Source organism: Narcine bancroftii, chromosome 2 (genome assembly GCF_036971445.1).
Source record: "Narcine bancroftii isolate sNarBan1 chromosome 2, sNarBan1.hap1, whole genome shotgun sequence".
Classification (NCBI taxonomy): domain Eukaryota; kingdom Metazoa; phylum Chordata; class Chondrichthyes; order Torpediniformes; family Narcinidae; genus Narcine; species Narcine bancroftii.
In genome coordinates this window covers 370,534,662-370,555,658 of record NC_091470.1, presented here as the reverse complement: position 1 = coordinate 370,555,658, position 20,997 = coordinate 370,534,662, and the positions used below count along the sequence as shown (strand labels likewise).

General features: G+C 48.0%; 1 protein-coding gene across 3 annotated transcripts in view; it reads right to left on the bottom strand.

Moving 5' to 3' along the window:
* Positions 1–20,997, bottom strand: part of LOC138755859 (oxysterol-binding protein-related protein 1-like) — a 239,806-nt gene that overhangs the window by 149,625 nt on the left and 69,184 nt on the right. For all 3 annotated transcript variants that reach the window (XM_069922591.1, XM_069922590.1, XM_069922592.1), the window contains 8 exons: positions 20,752–20,819; positions 18,692–18,736; positions 15,485–15,558; positions 15,337–15,400; positions 13,959–14,060; positions 13,254–13,379; positions 11,247–11,328; positions 9,643–9,749 (listed from right to left, as the gene is read on the bottom strand). In XM_069922591.1, the coding sequence (XP_069778692.1) occupies positions 9,643–9,749; positions 11,247–11,328; positions 13,254–13,379; positions 13,959–14,060; positions 15,337–15,400; positions 15,485–15,558; positions 18,692–18,736; positions 20,752–20,819 (668 nt within the window). The remainder of the gene's footprint in view (positions 1–9,642; positions 9,750–11,246; positions 11,329–13,253; positions 13,380–13,958; positions 14,061–15,336; positions 15,401–15,484; positions 15,559–18,691; positions 18,737–20,751; positions 20,820–20,997) is intronic.

Genomic DNA, 20,997 nt, shown 5'->3' with positions numbered 1-20,997 from the left:
GCGCTCTTCCCAAGACGTATTTTGCCCCTTGCATCGGGTTCCATTAGTGTGTTCAGCAATGAAGTTAAGCACCTAAGTCCAACAATAATCACCGCTGGATCAAACGTCCCAAAATTATGTTTAAACTTTGCGACAAATCGGGTTGCCAGCCTCAATTTTGGCACAGCTCCAATCGGTGGATCAGCTGCCACGTAGCCCCAGACTCAAAGCAAATAACTTGACGGTCATGAAACATTTTTGCAGCAACTTACCACTCTTGGGAGAAGGTAGAGAAGTATTTTCCTTCAATAGCTTTTACAGCTCACAATGCTGTCATGTTCCAGCAACGTGGCTGCATCTCCCATTTCCTTCACTGAGATAGAGAGAGGAAGGACTGACCTCAAATCCTCTCATCCTATTACCCCTGCACACTCTGCCTGCGTCAGCTCAGCAGCTGACAGAGGACTTATAGTCATTACCAGCAAGCTCTGCAGAAAAAGCATGTATCTCTTCAACAAGACTGGCTGCAGCTTCACCACAGGGAGCTGAGCTGTTCGGCGCTGAGACTGAAAAGGCTGCACCCTCACTGTAATTCTGGTCGTAGGGAGAGAGAGAGCGAGCGGAAACACACTAGTCAGCTCCCGAGTCCGTGCTCACCCTCAACCACCATCCACACTGAGTGAAACAGGGAAGTCTGCAGATGCTGTGATAAAAATGCCGAACTGCTGGAGGAACTCAGCCAGTCTCGCAGCGCCCATAGGGGGGAGAGAGAGAGAGAGATATAACCGACGTCTCGGGCCTGAATCCTTCTTCATCGGTTATACATCTTTTAACTCCTTTGGACGCTGCAAAACCTGTGGAGTTTCTCCAGCATCGACACTGATCCCAGAATCGATAGGCCAATGGGGCTACTTCTGCTCCTATATCTTATTCTCCTGCACCCCTATCTACTCCCCCACCCCCTCCCCCACTAGATTTTACCCCTCACTCATGCAATAGGGGCAGTTTTACAATTACCCTTGCGTCTCTGGAATGCGGAGTGGAGAAAACAGGCAGAGTGTGTCAACCACACTTGAGGTCAGCAGCAAACTCAGGTCTCTGGACAACCCCAAAAAACAACGGCCGGCAACGAACGAGGTCCTGATCGCCAGCTCAAAGCTCCGATTCGTTGTCAGAGCAAACTCATCACATCACATCCAACCCTGGGGTGCCAGGCAGAATCTCTACTTCTCAGTGGTGCCAGGCAGAATCTCTACTTCTCAGTGGTGCCAGGCAGAATCTCTACTTCTCAGTGGTGCCAGGCAGAATCTCTACTTCTCAGTGGTGCCAGGCAGAATCTCTACTTCTCAGTGGTGCCAGGCAGAATCTCTACTTCTCAGTGGTGCCAGGCAGAATCTCTACTTCTCAGTGGTGCCAGGCAGAATCTCTACTTCTCAGTGGTGCCAGGCAGAATCTCTACTTCTCAGTGGTGCCAGGCAGAATCTCTACTTCTCAGTGGTGCCAGGCAGAATCTCTACTTCTCAGTGGTGCCAGGCAGAATCTCTACTTCTCAGTGGTGCCAGGCAGAATCTCTACTTCTCAGTGGTGCCAGGCAGAATCTCTACTTCTCAGTGGTGCCAGGCAGAATCTCTACTTCTCAGTGGTGCCAGGCAGAATCTCTACTTCTCAGTGGTGCCAGGCAGAATCTCTACTTCTCAGTGGTGCCAGGCAGAATCTCTACTTCTCAGTGGTGCCAGGCAGAATCTCTACTTCTCAGTGGTGCCAGGCAGAATCTCTACTTCTCAGTGGTGCCAGGCAGAATCTCTACTTCTCAGTGGTGCCAGGCAGAATCTCTACTTCTCAGTGGTGCCAGGCAGAATCTCTACTTCTCAGTGGTGCCAGGCAGAATCTCTACTTCTCAGTGGTGCCAGGCAGAATCTCTACTTCTCAGTGGTGCCAGGCAGAATCTCTACTTCTCAGTGGTGCCAGGCAGAATCTCTACTTCTCAGTGGTGCCAGGCAGAATCTCTACTTCTCAGTGGTGCCAGGCAGAATCTCTACTTCTCAGTGGTGCCAGGCAGAATCTCTACTTCTCAGTGGTGCCAGGCAGAATCTCTACTTCTCAGTGGTGCCAGGCAGAATCTCTACTTCTCAGTGGTGCCAGGCAGAATCTCTACTTCTCAGTGGTGCCAGGCAGAATCTCTACTTCTCAGTGGTGCAAACTGCACTCGAGAAAAGATACGTGTACAAAATAGAGAAATGTGAACAATACAGAAAATAAATATTCAACAATGTGTAAGGTAAGAGTCCTTAAGTGAGTGTCCGATGAAGTTTGTTGTTTAGGAGTCGGATGGTGCAGGGGGTGGCCACTGAAGCAGAATGACAAGGATAGGTCTAGTTTGACGTGATGCCTCTGCAGGGACTGATGCGCCAGGGTCCTGAACTGGGACAGCAACCCGATTGTAGTGAACAGGCAGCGATGGATCAACAAATCTCCAGGAGGGGAGGGAGAACTAGCGGATTTAACAAAGCTTCCTGCAAAGGATTATGCAGAACAATTGAAAACCACAGAGGTCAAACTGCCACCTCCTTCAGCACACTGATACCAAGCAGGCACTTCCCCGGGGTCTTAAATGCATCACGGGGCACCAGTACCCCCACCCTCACCCCAATGAGAAAGAGGAGCAGAGGACACAGCCCTTCGGGACAGTGGCAGACCAGTGAGGGGTTCAGCGGCTGAGGGTATCACACAGGCTGTGGGCCACTTGTGGTCTGGGGACCCTCACAGGCTTCTGGAGCTTGGCTCATGGGAACCAGGTATCAGAGACAGGATTCAAGAGGGTGCTGAGGGCAAGAAGGACTCCCAAAGGGCCTTGGGCTTCCTGACTGGGTCGGAGGTTTGGACTCGGAGCTTGGGGTGGCCGATGCATCGAACAGGAGTGTGTGTGTGGCTGTGGAGCACTGGAGGCTAATCCCTTTTGCTTCTCTTTCTCTCAAACTGTACTGGGCGGCAAGCAAAATTAATGGCGACCTTGTCTTAAGGTGGGAAGAAGTTAAAGTAGATCATGTCTATCCACGGCCTCATGTACTAGAGGAGTGGAGGAGGGAAAAGATGATGTGAAAATTACATGGCACTGTCAGAAGTCAAAGGGTTGAATGTGGTGGAAATGCTCTCAGGTGCATCTATTTCAACGCAAGGAGTGTTATCAGAAAGGCGAGCTTAGAGCGAGGGTTGGCACATGGAATTATGACATTGAGGCCATTAGTGAAACTTGGTTGCAGGAGGGGCAGGACTGGTAGCTCAATGTTCCAGGCTTCTGTTGCTTTAGACTTGATAGAACTGGGGGGAATGAAAGGGCATTGCTCATCTGGGAAACTATCACAGCTGTGCTCAGTCAGGACAGACCAGAGGGCCCATCTACTGAATCTATATGGTTGGAGCTGAGGAACGGGAAAGGAATGACCACACTCGTGGAGCTTTATTATAGACCACCCAATAGTCAGCGAGAATTGGAGGAGTAAATCTGTAGAGAGATAGCAGACAGCTGCAGGAAACACAAGGTTGTGATAGTCGTGGATTTTAGCTTTTCACATATTGACTGGGACTCCCATCCTGTAAAGGGGCTGGATGGCTTGGAGTTTGCCAAATGTGTTCAGGAAAGTTTTCTAAATCAATATATAGAAGTACCTAGAGAATACAATACTGGATCTCCAATTAGGGAACAAAACAGGACAGGTGACAGAAGTGTGTGTGGGGGGGAACATTTTGGGTCCAGTGATCATAATGCCATTAGTTTCAAGTTAATGATGGAGGAGGATGGGTCTGGACCTCAGGGTGAGATTCTAAATTGGAGAAAGGCCAATTTTGAGGAATTGAGAAAGGATCTAGAATGCGTGGATTGGGATGTTGTAAGTGGAGGACCTTCAAAGGTGATATTTTGAGAGTACAGAGTCTATATGTTTCTGTCAGGATTAAAGTCAAGGTTAGAAGGTATAGGGAACCTTGGTTTCGAGGGATATTGGGGATCTGGTTCGGAAGATGTGTAACAGGTATAGGCAAAATGGAGCAAATGAGGTCCTTGAGGAGTATAAAAAATGGAAAATCTCCAGAAAGAAATCAGGAAGACAAAAGAGGACATGAGTTGCTTTGGCAGACAATGTGAAGGAAAATCCTAAGATTTACAGGTATCTTTAGAGCAAAAGGACAATAAGGGACAAAATTGGTCCCCTTGAAGATCAGAGTGGTCGTCTTTGTATGGAGCCAAAAGAAATGGGGGATCTTAAATATCTTTTTCCCCTTGGTATTCACAAAGGAAACGGGCACAGTGTCTTCGGAAGTAAGGAAAACAAGCAGTGAGGACATGGAAACTGTACAGATTAAAGAGGAGGAGGGGCTTGCTGTCTTAAAGCAAATCAGGGTGGATTAAACCCAATGGGCTGACAAGATATTCCATTGGACCTTGAGGGAGACTAATGTAGAAATTACAGGGGCTTGGGCAGAAATATTTAAAATGTCCGTAGCCACAGGTGTGGTGTCAGAGGATTGGAGGGTAGCTCACCTTGTTCTGTTGTTTTAAAAAGGCTCCAAAAGTAACCCTGGTGAGCCTGATGTCAGTAGTTGGTACATTATTAGGTGTTCTAAAAGATACTATTATTTGGAGAGCAAGAAACTGATAAGGTATAGTCAACATGGCTTTGTGCGTGGTAGGTCATGCTTAACCAATCTTGAGGAGGTTGATGAAGTTGACGAAGGAAAGGCTGTGGATGTTGTCTATTTGGACTTGGTAAGGCCTTTGACAAGGTCCCACACGGGAGGTTAGTCAGGAAGGTTCAGGCGCTCGGTATTCATGGTGAGGTCGTGAACTGGATTCTACAACGGCTGGACAGGAGAAGCCAGAGAGTGGTGGTGGATGATGCTTCTCAGACTGAAGGCCTGTGACTAGTGGGCCCTCAGGGATCGGTGCTGGGACCATTGTTGTTTGTCATCTATATCAATGATTGGGATGATAATGTGGTAAATTAGATCAGCAAGTTTGCAGATGACACTAAGATTGGAGACATTGTGGACAGTGAAGAAGGTTTTCAAAGTTTGCAGAGGGATCTGGACCAGCTGGAAAAATGGGCTGAAAAATGACAGATAGAATTTAATGCAGACAAGTGTGGGGTGTTGCATTTTGGAAGGACAAACCAAGAAAAGACATACATGGTAAATGGTCGGGCACTGAGGAGTGCAGTAGAACAAAGGGATCTGGGAATACAGATACATAATTCCCTAAAAGTGGCGTCACAGGTGGACAGGGTAGTAGAGAGAGCTTTTGGCATCTTGGCCTTCATAAATCAAAGTATTGAGTACAGGAGTTTGGATGTAATGGAAAAGTTGTACAAGGCATCGGTGAGGCCAAATTTGGAGTATTGTGTTCAGTTTTAGTCACCAAACTAGAGGAAAGGCATCAATAAGATAGAGAGGGTAGAGAAGATTTACTAGGATGTTGCCCTGACTTCAGGGATTGATTACAGGGAAAGGTTAAACAGGTTAGGACCTTATTCCATGGAGCATAGAGGAAAGAGGGGAGATTTGATAGAGGTATTTAAAATTATGAGGGGGTCAGACAGAGTAAATTCCGACAAAAATGTCTTTTCCACTCAGGGTAGGTGCTATACAAATGAGAGGACATGGAAGTTTAGGGGGAACATGATGGGGAACTTCTTCACTCAAGAGAATGGTGGGGGTGTGGAATGAGCTGCCAGCTGAGGTGGTGAATGCGGGCTCAATTTTAACATTTCAGATGAATTTGGACAGGTACATGGATGGGAGGGATATGGTTGGGGTGCAGATCAGTAGGACAAGAGAGAATAATGGTGGGGCATGGACTAGAAGGGCCTGTTTCTGTGCTGTAATGCTCTATGATTCACGGTGTCTGTAGACTTTGGTGTTTTAAAGTACACCATGTATGTTACATTTTTAATGTATTATAACGTGACAATAAAAGGAACCTTGAAGCTTGTTTCACAATGAAGTATAAATTGTCTTTAAAAAGTAAACGTCATTGTTAAGTCGTGCAAGCTCGACAAGGTCAAACCATGACAATGCGAATGGACTACACGGACTTTAATCTGCTGAGAAAACTCTCCAGCACTGGGCGGGCGGGCATGCAATTTTATTTACGGCGCGGCAGAAGCCGACTCCAGCCATTTAAACTTATGCTGCCCAATTAAACTACAACCCAGCTGTGGGAGGAAACCAGAGCACCTGGAAGAAACCCACGCAGGCCCTGGGAGAACATACAAACTCCTTTCAGACAGCGCCGGATTTGAACCTGGGGCGCCGGTGCTGCGACAGCACTGTGCTAACCGCTACCCTAACCCAAGATGCTAATACACTGAACGAACCATCACACCCCAGACACACTCTCTCCTCTCTCATCCCAAAAGGGTGAAGGCTCAAGAGCCTGAAAGCATACACCAGCGGGTTTAAAGATAGTTTCTTCCCCACAGCCGTCGGGCTCCTGAACGAACCCCACACCTGTGCACTCACGCTGCCCTTGCTTGGTGCTGATTGGTCTTCCTTTCCATTGTAACCCCACACTCTGTACATTGGGTGGCTTTACAAGTGCTGGAGCTCACACAACGGATGGGTGCTGGTGGAATTCAATCCAAAATATGAACTCTGCCTCCACAGATGCTGCCCGACTTGCTGAGTAATTTTATCATTTCCTAAATTTATTCTCAATCCATGCTTCTTGCCTCAACTAGTCCTTACAGGAACAACAATCACCTTGACCTCCGTCCCTGACCTAAGGACTTTCCGACAAATCTTTTCTTCTTCAGTCTGTGTAATCTGCACCGACAAGAGAAGTGAACTGAAGTGGAAACTTCTTTCCAAAGATCCAGAACGGTTCGTTCCCTCTGAATCACTCTACAATGCAAGCTCAAATCTCCAGTCACATGTACTGAGGTAGTGCAAGCAGTCCAGCTTGTCGACCTATACATAGTAGGGTGATAAATAAGAACTAGGAACAGGAGGTGGCCCCGCCATTCAATAAGATCACGGCTGATCTGATCATTGACTCAATTCCACCTTCCTGCCTTTTCCCCCATATCCCTTCATTCCCCAACTATGTAAAAATCTGTCCAACCTTGTCTTAAATTTATTGACTGAGATCGCCTCCACTGCTTCAAGGGACAGCAAATTCCACAGATTCACCTCCCTCCAGGAAAAGCAGTTCGTCCTCATCTCCGTCCTAAATCTACTCCCCTGAATCTTGAGGCTATGGTCCCTAGTTCTGGTCTCCCCCACCAATGGGAACATCTTACCTACCTCTATCTGATCTCTGCCTTTCATTGAGTGCGAGGTTATTGTTGGTGTACCTTTCGGCCAAGTTTTCAATCTCCAATCTCCCTCCGCCCCTTTTTGTATAACTCACTACCATCAGCAAATTTGTAGATGGTGGTGTCGTACTGTCATACAGCCATAGGTGTGAAGTGAGTAGAGCAGGGGGCTAAGAACACAGCTCTGTGGTGCTCCGGGACTGATGGAGATTGTGGAGGACAAGTTCTTACCAATCCTCACTGAATGTGGTCTGGAGGTGAGAAAATCCATGATCCAATTAGACAGCGGGGTGTTGGGCCCCAGGTTTGCTGATCTGTTTGAGGGGATGATGGTGTTAAAAACCAAGCTGTAGTCAATAAAGAGCATCCTGATGTATACATCTTTACTGTCCAGGAGTTCTAGGTCTTGCCCTTCATATCCACACAAGTCTTTGAAGTTAACTTCACAATCGCTTAGTTTTTCCACATTACATTTAATCATTCTCCGCCTTGAAATATTCATGCAAATATTTAAGGCTGAATTTGCTCTCAGCCAGCACACTCCTGAAGTATAAAAATATCCTAATTTCACCTTTGGTTGCTGTGCCAGTTACCTGGAAAGAATTTGAAGGTAAATCTGCACCTTGTGGTAGCCGTGTGGAATGAGCTTCCGGGAGAAATAGTGGCGGCGGAGTCAATTGTATTATTTAAGAAAAGGTTGGACAGGTATATGGATGAGAAGAAGATGGAGGGTTATGGGCATTGTGCAGGGAGGTGGGACTAGAGAGGGGTGTTTGGTTCGGTGCGGACTAGAAGGGCCTAATGGCCTGTTTCCATGCTGTAATTGTCATGTTATGTTATGTTATAATTTTATACATTTCTATAAGATCTCAACTCATTCCAGTGAGTACAGTCCCAGACGACTCAATCTCCTCATAGGCTAACCCCTCTGGAACCCACCTGGTGACCCTCCTCCACACTGTATCCAAAGCCAGTACATCCTTCCCAAGTAAGGAGTCCAGAACTCCACACAGTAGTCCAGATGCAGTGCCCTGTACAGTTGTAGCATAACCTCCCTGCTCCTAAATTCAGTCCTTTTAGCACATGGCAGGGAGCAAAATTACAGCAAGAGATCAGTTAGAATGGAGCAACATTATCTGTGGAACAGAGAAAACGAATGACTACAGATGGTGGAATCGTGAGCAAACAGAGGGATTACAGGATTCAGGCAGAGTCCGTGGAGAGAAACGTTCGGACAACAGCGAGTCAGGACCCTTTAATCGAAACAAAAGTGAACAGGGGTTATATCAGGGTGGAGAAGCTGGGGGAAGGGCCTAGAGGTGATGGAGGGTAGAACAGAAGGTGCAAGAGGTGGAGAGACTAGGAATGTAGAGCAGGGAATAGTGAGGGAGGGGGAAAAAGATTCAAGGTTCCTTTATTATCATGTGATATTATACGAAATTGCCTTCTGGCTGCTGTAAGGCAGTGTCACCTGGTGCCCCTTACAGTACGAGAGAAGATAAGCAAAAGAGGGTCCCCTCGGGGACACTGAGTGTCCATGGATTTGCCTCCAGCCCTCCCGCAGCTGCACAGACTCCTGTTCAATCCATCCGCTGCCCCGAGCTCCAGATCCAAACCTCCAACATGACCAGGAAGCCTTCAGTGCCCAAGTCCCTTCAGGAGCCCTTCTTGCCCTCAGCCCCCTTTCGAGCCCTGGCTCTGATACCTGGTTCCCATCAGCCAGGCTCCAGCAGCCCACAGCCCTTGCTAATCCCCCCGACTGCAAGTCACCCACTGTCCGTGTGGGTCCTTCAGCCGCTGTGGGCCACTACCGCGGTCGCTGTCCCTGTAGGGTCGTCTCCTCTGCTTTTCCTTCTCAACAGGGGGATGCTCCCCCCCGTTGCTCCCCTGCAACCCCTGGCGGCCGCTGCTCAGCACGGGCACCATCTTGGGCGCAGACTCGCAGCTGTAAGATTTTAGTTTGAAAACACCATCAGGTTCCCTAACAGGCTGTTTATCAGGCCAGCATCAAGACCAGGCAGTTGGACTCTTCGGAATAGCACTATGTCTCTGCTCCCCACTCTCTAAGGTCCACACCAGTGGCAGTGCTACTGTTACACCAGCTCCGTCATTTACCTTTCCGTTCCATTGCCAAACACATTTAAGGGTCTCTTAGACAAGCACACTGCATGCGAGAAAAATAATGGGTTGTGGCTGTGCACGAGGGAAGGGTTAGCACGACATTGTGGGCCAAAGGGCCTATACTGTGCTGCACTCTTCTATCTAATTCACAGATCCAGCATCCGCAGTAACCTGCGTGTCTCCAGAATTAGCCCCATTTGCAAGAAAAGTAAGGCGCGGTGCTAATGGTACCAACCACTTCTTGCTTTCTGAGGAGGACAGTGCAGTTGGACAGCGCCCCGCTCGTGACGTGGGAGCACTCGGTGACGTCCTTCAACTTCTGCAGCACGCGAGGAGGCAGTCCTGCAACACACCAAACAACACGGAGATCTCCCGTCAACGCCGCCATCAAACGGGCCGGCTAAACCCATGCTCGTACAGTTTCCCCCTTTTGCATCCTCCCAAGGCCATGAGGCCCAGGAGCAGGAGGTCATTCGGCCTGTCAAGGCTGCTCCATCACCTGGCCCATCCTCCCACTCAGCCCCACACCCTGGCCTTCTTCCCATAATACCCTGATGAATGAGGGGCAGATCAATCTCTGCCTTAAATGCACCCAACGATCTGGCCTCCACAGCGAGAAAATCCCGCTCATTGTGCTGGGTATAACGTGACAAATAAACAGAGGGAGTTAGAACTCTGTACATCAGTACAGCCGGAATATCTATACCAGCATCCAGACTGGTATCTGTGTCATTTTGATCAATGTGGGAGATTCACACACTCATGTGAATAACGAACTTTTACCTCACTAAGCTTAAAATCAAAACATTTTAAAATTATGGTTCGAACAACTTAAACAAAACAATTCAATGGCAGCAAAAGGTAACAGCCAAACTGCTGGAGGATCTCAGTATGTCTTCAGAATTAAAGGGCATCCACTTTGAACAGAGGAACTTGCTTAGCCAGAGGGTGGTAAATCTGTGGAATTTGTTTGGAGGCCGGGTCACTGGGTGTATTTAAAGCAGAGATTAATATATTCTTGATAAGCCTGGGCATCAAAGGTGATGGGGAGAAGGCCGGGCAGTGGGGAAAATGGCTTATGGCTAAATGACAGGGTAGACTTGATGGGCTGAATGGCCAATTTCTGCTGCTATGTCACGGTCACGTCGAGCAGTTTCTGTGGAGGGGGAGAACGGTACACAAAATACTGGAGGAACTCAGCAGGTCATGTAGCGTCCATAAGTAAAAGGCAGTCGGCGTTTCGGGTCTGGACCCTCCATCGGGAGCGTCCAAAAACAAAATCTCCCTTTTACTTCCTCTGTGACCTGCTGAGATTCTCCAGCACCTTGGTGCCCTGCACCCACCTCAGCGTCTGCAAATGTTCCTGTTTATCTCTGTGCAAGTGGTGGAATGGTCAAAGTTTCTGATCACATGTGAATTAGTAGTTTTGCTGCAAGGACCCAATTTTTAAAATTTACATCTTTTTTTTAAATTTAAATTTAAAAAAAAATAATTTGCAGCATGGTAGAAGACGATTACGGCCATTGAAAGCCGTCCCACCTAAATTAACCAACAACCCCTGTACTTTTTGAAGGGTGGGAGGAAACCAGAGTCCCCGGGGAAAACCCACGCAGATGCGGGGAGACATAGACAGCGCCAGATCCGAGCCCGGATCGCTGGCACTGTAACACCGTTGTGTTAACCGCAACACTAACCAGGCCACCCAAAACATCTGGCTCCACAGATGCTGCCTGACCCGCTGAGTTCCTCCATCAGTTTGATTATTGAACACCGATTTCCAGCGACTGCGTGCTCTCGTGGCTCCGAGATTTAAGTGGGACTGTGAGCAACATCATTTACCTTTCGTAACTTCCGGGCTGCCTACCAAGCTCAGCAAACTGGAGATCTCTTTCTCAAGTCTTTGCTGATGGGCTTGCGCTGTCTGTGGGTGAAAGATGGAAAGATGATCAACGTGCACCCTCTCTATTCCTCAGCTGCTCACTTCTACATTGTCCTGCTCCACTACTCAACGTGATCATGGTTGATCGGGTCATGAACTCAGCTCTGCCCCAGCCCATTTCCCCATAACCACCACCCCCCACCCAAATCTTCAATATGTGTCATAAGACATAGGAGCAGAAATAGGCCATTCAGCCCATTGACTCTGCCCCACCATTTAATCATGAGCTGATCCATGTTCCCACTCAGCCCCACTGCCTGGCCTTCTCCCCATAACCTTTGATGCCCTGGCTAATTAAGAACTGATCAATCTCTGCCTTAAATACCCCCAATGACCCGACCTCCACAACCACCTGTGGCAACAAATCTCACAGATTCACCAACCTCTGGCAGAAGAAATTCCTCTGCATCTCTGTTCTAAGTGGACGTCCTTCAATCCTGAAGTTGTGCCCTCTTATCCCAGACCCTCGCACCATGGGAAACAACCTTCCTACATCTACTCTGTCCACGCCTTTCAACATTCAAAATGTTTCAATGAGATCCCCCCCTTATTCTCCTAAATTCCAACAAGTACAGGCCAAGAGCCGTCAAATGTTGTTCATATGATAACCCTTTCATTCCCAGAATCATCCTAGTGAACTTCCTCTGAACCCCCTCCAACATCAGCTCATCCTTTCTTAAATGAAAGGGTGCTGAAGGGTTCCTGATTGTGTTGGACGCTCGGATCTGGATCTCGGGCTGATGATAGTTTGGACTGGACTCTGTGGCTCCGAAGGGGCTGGAGGCGAATGCACGGACACTCGGTAACTCTGAGGGGGCTCTCTTTTTGTTTCTGATTGTAAGAGGCACTTCACAAATTCCATGTCATTGAGCACTGTCTTTATTACATGACAATAAAGGGTTCTTTAATCTTGAATGTGAAAACTGCTATACTTTAATATAAACATGAGGCAGCCTCTACTATTTCCTTGGACAGAGAATTCCACATTTTGGTAAAAGCAGTTCCTCCTGATCTCCATCCTAAATGTACTCCCCTGAATCTTCAGGTGATGTCCTGTAGGTTGACTTCCCCCCCTCCCTGCCCAACTGCCTCTATTTTATCTCACAATTTACATGTTTCTATAAGATCCTCTCTCATTCTTCGGAACTCCAGCAAATAGGGCCAAGGTGAATTATTCTCCTTATGGGCTTAACTTTATCTCTGGAACCAACCTGGTGAACCTCCTCTGCACCACCTCCAAAGGCAGGACAGCCTTCCTCATCCAAGGAGACCAGCACTGCACGCAGCCCTCCAGATGTGGCCTAACCAGCACCTTGTAGTTGCAGCATAATTAGGGGAAGTTTGCGCAACACCTTTATAGCGCCAGCAATCGGGACTGGGGTTCATTTGGCGCGCTATCCGTAAGGTGTTTGCACATTCTCCCTGTGACTTTGTGGGTTTTCCCCGGGGGCTCTGGTTTCCTCCCACTATTTGAAACGTACTGGGGGTTGTAGGTTAATAGGGTGTAAAGTGGGCTGCACGGCTTTGTGGAATGGCCTGTTACTGTGCGCTATGTCTAAATTTTGTTTTAAATTTAATTTTTAAATTTTAAAAACCTCCCTGCTCCTAAATTCAATTCCTCCAGCAATGAAGGCCACATTCCATTTGCCTTCTTGATGACCTGCTGCACCTGCAAACCAACCTCTTGTGATTCATACGCAGACACTCCCGGGTCCTTCACCTCTTCCTGTTTAAATAACCATCTGATTTTCCATTTTTCCTTCCAAAATGGATAACCTCACGTTCACCATCAATGTGCCGGGGAGAACAAACAAACAAAAAGAGAGGGTGTATTTCAGTGGCTGGAGTGGGGTGTATTGGAAAAGGCCCTCCCCAACATAACCAGAGGCAGTGGTCTCTACTCTTACCTTCAGCGACTCCTGCAGGGACTCACTAGATGGCAAATCCTCTTCATCCTCATGGTCACTGAACTGGTCCTGGGAGCAGTAGTGCGTACTGTAGGCAGAATGGTCCTCGATGGCCTGAAGCCATTTCTAGATTTTAGATTTTTAAAATCACAAGTTGAAAGCCCAGAGTTAGCGCAGAGCAGCATCCCAGCGGCGCAGAGATGGAGGGCTATGGGCTGGGTGCAGGTCAGTGGGACCAGGCCAAAAAAAAATGGTTTGGCATGGACAACCAGAAGGGCCAAAGGGCCTGGTTCTACAGCACTTCTCCAGAGCGTGGTGAATCTGTGGAGTTCTCTGCCCAAGGAAGCAGTAGGGGCTGGCTTATTGAATGTATTTAAGACACATTTAGACAGAATGTTTTGCGAATTAAGGCTTCTGGGGAAAGGGCAGGTAAGTGGAGCCCTGATCTCATTGAACGGCGGAGAAGGTTCGACGGGCCAGATGGCCAACTCCTCCTGCTGTTTCTCATCAACCAGAGGGGGAAGGCAGGCGTTGATCTTGCATCTCCTTCTGGAGATGCTACCCTCTGACAACGCAGCCCGCCCTCTAACCCACGAGCCCTCCAGACGTTGTGACTAATGGGTCGGAACACGAAACAGCATCATTGGACCGTGCACTCACACTGAAGTAAACGGACTAGAATCCTGCAGAACGAACGTTACTCACTTGACTGGTGTGACTGGTTGTGTTCATCAGAGACGCTTTGAAGACGTGGACACTGTCATCAAAGAACTTGACTGTGAAGTATCGTTCCCTGCTCCCCTTAACCTGAAGGTGAAAGTGTTTTTAGTTTGAGAATTCAACAGCAAATAATTTCTACCTCAATGTCTCTGATCTCAGGCACGGCCGGACTGAGACCACCCGCAAACTGGAGAAACAACACCTCACCTTCCTTCTGGGCCCCCTCCAACCAGATGGCATTAACGTCGACTTCTCCAGTTTCTGTTAGAAGCCAATACCAATGTCTCCTTCCAACCACACCCCCCCCCCCCCCGCAGCTCTGTCTCTCCCTCTCTCTCTCTCTTTCTTCCTTTTTCCCCTCTGTCTCCTTTACCCCAGATGTGAATTAACCGAGCCAAAAACACCCTTCTACCCCAATCAATCCTCACTTTCCTCTCCTGCCTCTGATCCATTTCCAATCGGCATCTCTTGCCTGTTGATCTCTACTCCTCCCCCTGCCAATTTTGCCCTCCCCAGCCTTTTAATTCAGGCACCTGCCTGCTCTTTACACATACCTGGGGAAGAAGGGTTCAGGCTATGGACTCTGGGAGACCTGCTGAGTTCCTCCAGCATTTCTGTGTTTTTACTGCAAACACAGAAACTGCAGACATTCGTGTTTCACTCTGTCGACCTCAACTTGTCAAGTATCAGTTTAGACTCTAGAGAGGGTCACGTCAGACTCATCCTCCCATTTGGCCAGGAGTGAGATCATTGACCCAATGCCACCAGCACCCTCCCCAATGTCCCCTGCCTTATTCCCTCTGCGTGGCCAAGTTCAGCACCTGAAGTTGTGCCCTCTTGTCCTAAACCCTCACACCATGGAAATCAACCTTTACCTCTACTCTGTCCACACCCTTCAACATTCAAAATGTTTCAAAGAGATCCCCCTTCATTCTCCCAAATTCCAACGAGCCCAGGCCAAGAGTCGTCAAACATGCCTTTCATTGCCGGAATTATCCTTGCGAACCTCCTCTGAATCCTCTCCAACTTCAGCACCTCCTTCCTTAAATGAGGAGTCCAAAACTGCTCACAATACTCCAAGTGACGTCTCAACAGGGCCTTGTAAAGCCTCAACATCACATCCCTGCTCTTATATTCTATTCCTCTTGCAACGAAGGTCAGCTTTGCATTTGCCTCCTTCACCATCCTCATGAACCTCCTCTGAACCCTCTCCTTTCGAAAATTGGGCAGTGGGGGTGAGTGGGGAAATGATGATGGAATGGCAGGGCAGACTCAATGGGCTGAATAGCCTACTTCTGCTGCAATATCTTACGTTCTTAAATGAGGTGCCCAAAACTGCTGAAGCCACCAAGGCAAGACTCACCGTACAAACCGCTTGCGTCAGGTTCTTGCAGCCAAGCCTCTGCTCATCTGCCTGTGCCTCTAATCTTAAACACAGAGAGAGAACACAACTCAACCCTCTGATCCAGTGACAAGCCGACGTGGCTAACAGATACTTTGGCCACACTTACTGGCTGTGAAACCAAGACAGGACTCCGTGTTCCAGGACCACCCAAAACAGGTTCCATCCAAAAAATCTTGAGCGCTGAAAAATTAGAGTTAATCAAATCAATGTATGTCAAGAGGCAAGAGGTGTCAAAAACAAGTTACAGTAACGTTGAACAGGGTGGGATATTACGGGGCCGACATTCAGGGACATGGACTAACCAGCCAGCAAAGAGATCGTGGCTGAGGTTCAGATCTCGAGCTAGAGTTGCCATGGATCAAACATGAGTCTGTGCGGCTGCAGAGGTTGCAGAAGGTGAATCCACGGACACTCAGTGACTCTGAACGGACTCTCCTTTGCTTCTCTTTCTCTCTGACTGTAAGGAGCGCTGGGCAATTGCTGCCGACGGCGAATCTTTGTCTGCCTTAAAGGCAATTTTGTGCAATATTACATTGGTTTATTACATGACAAGAAAGGAATCTTGAATTGGATGAAGGCACTGCAACCAGCTTTGTGGATGACACAGAGGACGGCATGGTTAACAGCGCCAGCAATCGGGAGCAGGGTTTGAGTCCCACACTGTCTGTAAGGAGTTTGTACATTCCCCCCATGTCTGTGTGGGTTTTCCCCGGGGTCTTCGGTTTACAACAACGAACTGGAGGTTGTTGGTCATTCGGGTGTAATTGAGCTCGTGGGCCGGTTACCGTGCCGTGCGTCTAAATTTAAATTGTAAAATTTAGTTAAGCTAGCAAGTTATAGGGATGGGCTCAGCAGGTGCGGGTCCAAATAGGCTGCAGGCAACTTGCAGTTGGGAGGGGGCTGAGGGTAAGAAGGGCTCCCAAAGGGCCTTGGGCGCTGACCGCGTCCAAGGTTTGGATCTGGAGCCCGATTAATCGAACCCACTGTCTATGCAACTGCAGAGGCTGCGGGAGCTCTGGGGCGAATCCACGGACACTCCGGGGTGGGGGGGGGTTGTTCGCGAGGGGAAAAGAGATGAAATTGCTCAAGGTGATGGGCTTTATACTGCAAGCAGCTTTTGGGGGAGGGGGTGGTTGGGGGGCTGAGCCAGAAGTGCTCACATGACCTAAGGTGTCAAGGGGAACCGATTGCAGTGGACTCTCATCTGTTGGGTGGGGCTGACCTTCATTGGCAGGTGAGGTGATTTCCTTCTGGAAACGATACATGACCCTCTCTATAACCCATTTGTGCTGAGTGCGCTGGCAAGGGTAAGCATGCACCCCTCGGGCACCTGGGGTCCGATTCCACTCTGTCAGGCGGACCCTGTCGCTTGAGTAGCTGGCACCAGCTGGGCAATGAGCCGGGTGGCCAGGATCCAGATCAACTGGGGAAGGGGGCGATGGAATGGTGGATGGGATTGAACTTTATACACAGACCTTGTGGGCCATAGGGTCTGTTCCTGTGCGGTTCTATAGACCAGCCATTCTTAACAGTCGAATCTTGCCTTGATCCCGTTGTCTCCAGGACCAGGATACTAATTTAGTCGAGATGCATTTAATTTACATAAACCCCACAGCAGCAGTGATGGGATCAAGATTGTTTTATTGCTGTGTAATAAATCAGATGTAATATTACACAGATTCCCCATCAGCAGAAATTGCCCAGTGCCCCATGTAGTCAGAGAACGAGAAGCTAACAGCTCAGGGTAGAAACATTGGTTATAGAACACTTCAGCGCTCTGCAGGCCCTTTGGCCCTCCATGTTGTGCTGAGCCATATATTCCTTAAAAAATCTAAACCCTCCCTCCCCTGTAACCCTCTATTTTTCTTCCATCCATGGACCTAAGAGTCTTTTAATGCCAGGTAAAGCATTCCAGGCACCCACCACTCTCTGCGTAAACTTCCCTCTCTTCACTTTGTACAGACGTCTTATGGTGTTTGCTGATCCTGCCACAGGTGCTGGCCGTCCATCCTATCTATGTCTCTCAAAATCTTCTCAATCTCTCTCAGGTCTCCTCCCATCCTTCTACGCTCCAAAGTGAAAAGTCCCAGCTCTGCTAACCTTGCCTCGTGAGACTTGTTCTTCAGTCCAGGCAACATCCTGGTAAATCTCCTCTGCCCCCTCTCCACAGCTTCCACATCCTTCCTAAAATGAGGTGATCAGAATTGAACACAATGCTCCGTGTGGTCTCACCAGAGATTTGTAGAGTTGCAACATGACCTCTCTACTCCTGAACTCAATCCCCCATTAATGAAGCCCAGCATCCCAAAGGCCTTCTTAACTATCCTATCAACCTGCTTGAGAGATGTATGGATTTGGACCTCAAGGTCCTTCTGTTCATCCACACTCTTAAATAACCGACCATTAACCCTGTACTCAACCTTCGGGTTTGTCCTTCCAAAATGCATCACCTCACGCTTACCCGGATTGAAATCCATCTGTCACTTCTCTGCCCAACTCTGCATCCTGTCTACATCACAACCTAAGACAACCTTCAGCTCAATCCACAACTTTATATCCGTATCTTTCTTTTTTAAAATAACTTTATTGATGTTTACTTCATGCACTATTGAACAGTCCAGTTAAATATCATATTGTAAAATTCAAAAGGAAAATAAACCCTTATAATCCAGAACCCCTAACCCTAAGCAAGGTTAAAGCTGACACGTAGGAATCAAATGACAACCACCTGGAGACGGGCAGCCAAAGCTTCCGAATGCATCATTATCCACGTTTATAGTACAGACGCGGTGAAACCGGCTGAGCTTCTCCAGCATTTTGCTTTTACTGTAATCACTGCGTCTGCAGACTTTCGTGTTTCACTCCAGATTTGCTGCTTATTGCACCATCCGAACTTGTCCTCACCAGTGCACACCATCCGAGAAAGCAACAAGCCTGTAAATCACTGAGGAGAGATAACCCTGGCCCTCGTGGTGGTAAACAGGAGCAGTACACATTGGTGCCGGGAAATGTCAGCACAGATGTGATGGGCTGAAGGGTCTGCTTCTGTGCTTAGATTCTTTAACATGATGCATCATAGATAAGGCAGAGTCAATTCTTTCATTTAAGAGGATGCTGGACGTATACATGGATAGGAGGGGGTTGGAGGGTTATGGGCGGAGAATAGGTGGGGGGAGCTAGTGGAGTTGTTTGAGTGAACCGGTGTGGACTTGAAGGGCCGAGATGGCCTGTTTCCAATCCATAAACTGTGATATGGTTATATGTTATATGATTATATCGATCAACTCATTATGGTACAGGGAGAGCAGCTTACCTTCAAAAGTGGCCCTTCAAATCTCTGCACCATTTTAGACGTACCCTAAGATTAAAAAATAAATTGTTATCAGTTACAATCTTTTCTCTGCTCACATCATTTAAAAAAAAACCCAGGATTTATAGTCACTGAAAATATTTCTGGGAATTCTCAGTCCAAAAAAACCAGGAGCAGAATATATTGTCTTGAACGTGTCACGAAATTCATCCAGAATTGGATGGCAGTATCACAGGTGCAAACATTGATATAAGATTTAGTGCAAAAGAAGGTGAGAATGTGTCTGTGGTTCAGAAATCTGATGGTAGAGGGGAACCATTGAAGCTAAATTTTAACCTGTTCATCAGAACATCAAGAAACAGGAGCAGGAGTTGGCCATCCGGCAAAATGGACGTTCAGCCCCTCATCTTCCTTCTGGGCACCCTCCAACCGTATGGCATTAACATTGACTTCTCTAGTTTCCGTTAAACCTCCCCACTCCTCCTCCTCCTCCTGCCTTTCCCCCAACTCTACACCGCTCTCCCTCTCTTCCTTTTTCACCTCAGTCTCCTTGCACAGAGCCAAAATCAATCCTCACCCTTCCTCTCTTCATAACCAATTAACACCTTTTTGTTGGTCTGGACTCCTAGCCCGGCCAGTCTGATGCCTTCCTTTTCTTTGGTTACACTTTGAAGGGCTCAGGCCCAAAACGTCTGTAATATATCTTTAGCTTCGAAGCATGCAGCGAGATTGGATGAGTTCCTCCAGCGTTTCTGTGAGCTTTTACTTCAATCACAGCGTCTGCAGACTTTTCTGTTTCACTCCTGCCTGTCGAGCCTGCTCCATCACTCAATAAGATCACGGCTGACCTGGCCAAGGACTCAGTTCCACCTGCCTGCCTGTTCCCCATCACCCTGCTGTTCAAAAATCTGAATGTATTTTGAATGAGGCAGCCCTTATGCCCAGGGTGCAGAGGAGATGTTGCCTGCATTGGAAAATAAGCCTTCTGAGACAAGATTAGCAAGGCTGGGACTTTTCTCTTTGGAGTGTAGAAGGATGAGAGGAGACTTGATAGAGGTCTACAAGATTCTGAGAGGCATAGATAGGGTGGACAGCTGTTCCCAGGGCAGGATCAGCAAACACCAGAGGACACGTATAAAGTGAAGGGTGGTAAGTTTATGGGAGAAGTCACGAGTATTTTTTTTACATAAACACAGAGTTGTGGGTGCCTGGAATGCCTTGCCAGGGATGATGGTCGAGGCTGAAAATTGGAGTATTTAAGAGACTTCTGGATGAAAGTAAAATAGAGGGTTACAGGGTAGGGAGGGTTTAGTACTTTTTTTAAAAGGAATAAATGGGTCAGCACAACATTGAGGGTGAAGGGCCTGTACAGTGTGTAGTGTTCTGTATTCTATGTACTGCTTCCCTGGGCAGTGAATTCCAGATTCACCACTGTCTAGGAGAAGCAGTTCCTCTGCATCTCCGTCCGAAATCTACTCCCCTTAATCTTGAGACCTGTCCCTGTGATCTCGTGTCACCTGCCAGCGGAAGCAACTTTCATGCCTCCATCTTTTCTCTCCTTTCCCTTTTTATGCTTCTATAAGATCGCCTTACAAGGGGAAACATTTAAAGGAAACTTCTTCATGCAGAGAGAAGTGGGAGAGTGGAATGAGCTTCCAGATGAATTGGAAAATGAAGGTTCAGTTTTTAAACAAGAAGCATTTGGACAGATATATGGATGGGAGGGGTACGGAGGGCTATGGGCTATGCGAAGGTCAATGGGACGAGGCAGAATAATACTTCAGCACAGAAAAGAAGGGCCAAAGGGTCCGTTTCTGTTCTGTAGGGTTCTACTGTGTTTACCAATGACGTCGGCATCCATTTGCTGGTCCCCTTGCCCATTGTGGCAGCTTTGGTCTCGGGCTGGTAACTCCAAGTGAGATCCAGGGAAAAATGTGGCCAACCGAAGCTTTACCGTCACCCCCTCCTCCCCCACCCCCCCACCCCCCCCCGCACTCACATCCACAGTTACAGCGAGTGACGAGAGACAAAACAAAAGTTCCTGAAGAATTTGATGGACAAACCTTGAGGGCTTTGCCGCTGAGGATTTGTCTCATCTCCGCCCCGCACGCCAGGTCGAAAGGCAACTGGCCTGCGAGAAAGAAAATACGGGGGAGTTGACATGGCTCTGTGATTATCAGATTATCAACAGCGCAGGTTCTGAAACGTGAGGGCGTGGGAAAAAATAAACATGACAGAAGTGAGGTAGCGAGGCCACATCATGTTGGCTCAGTTTTACAAATTTACATTTTTATGTCTATTATCATCAC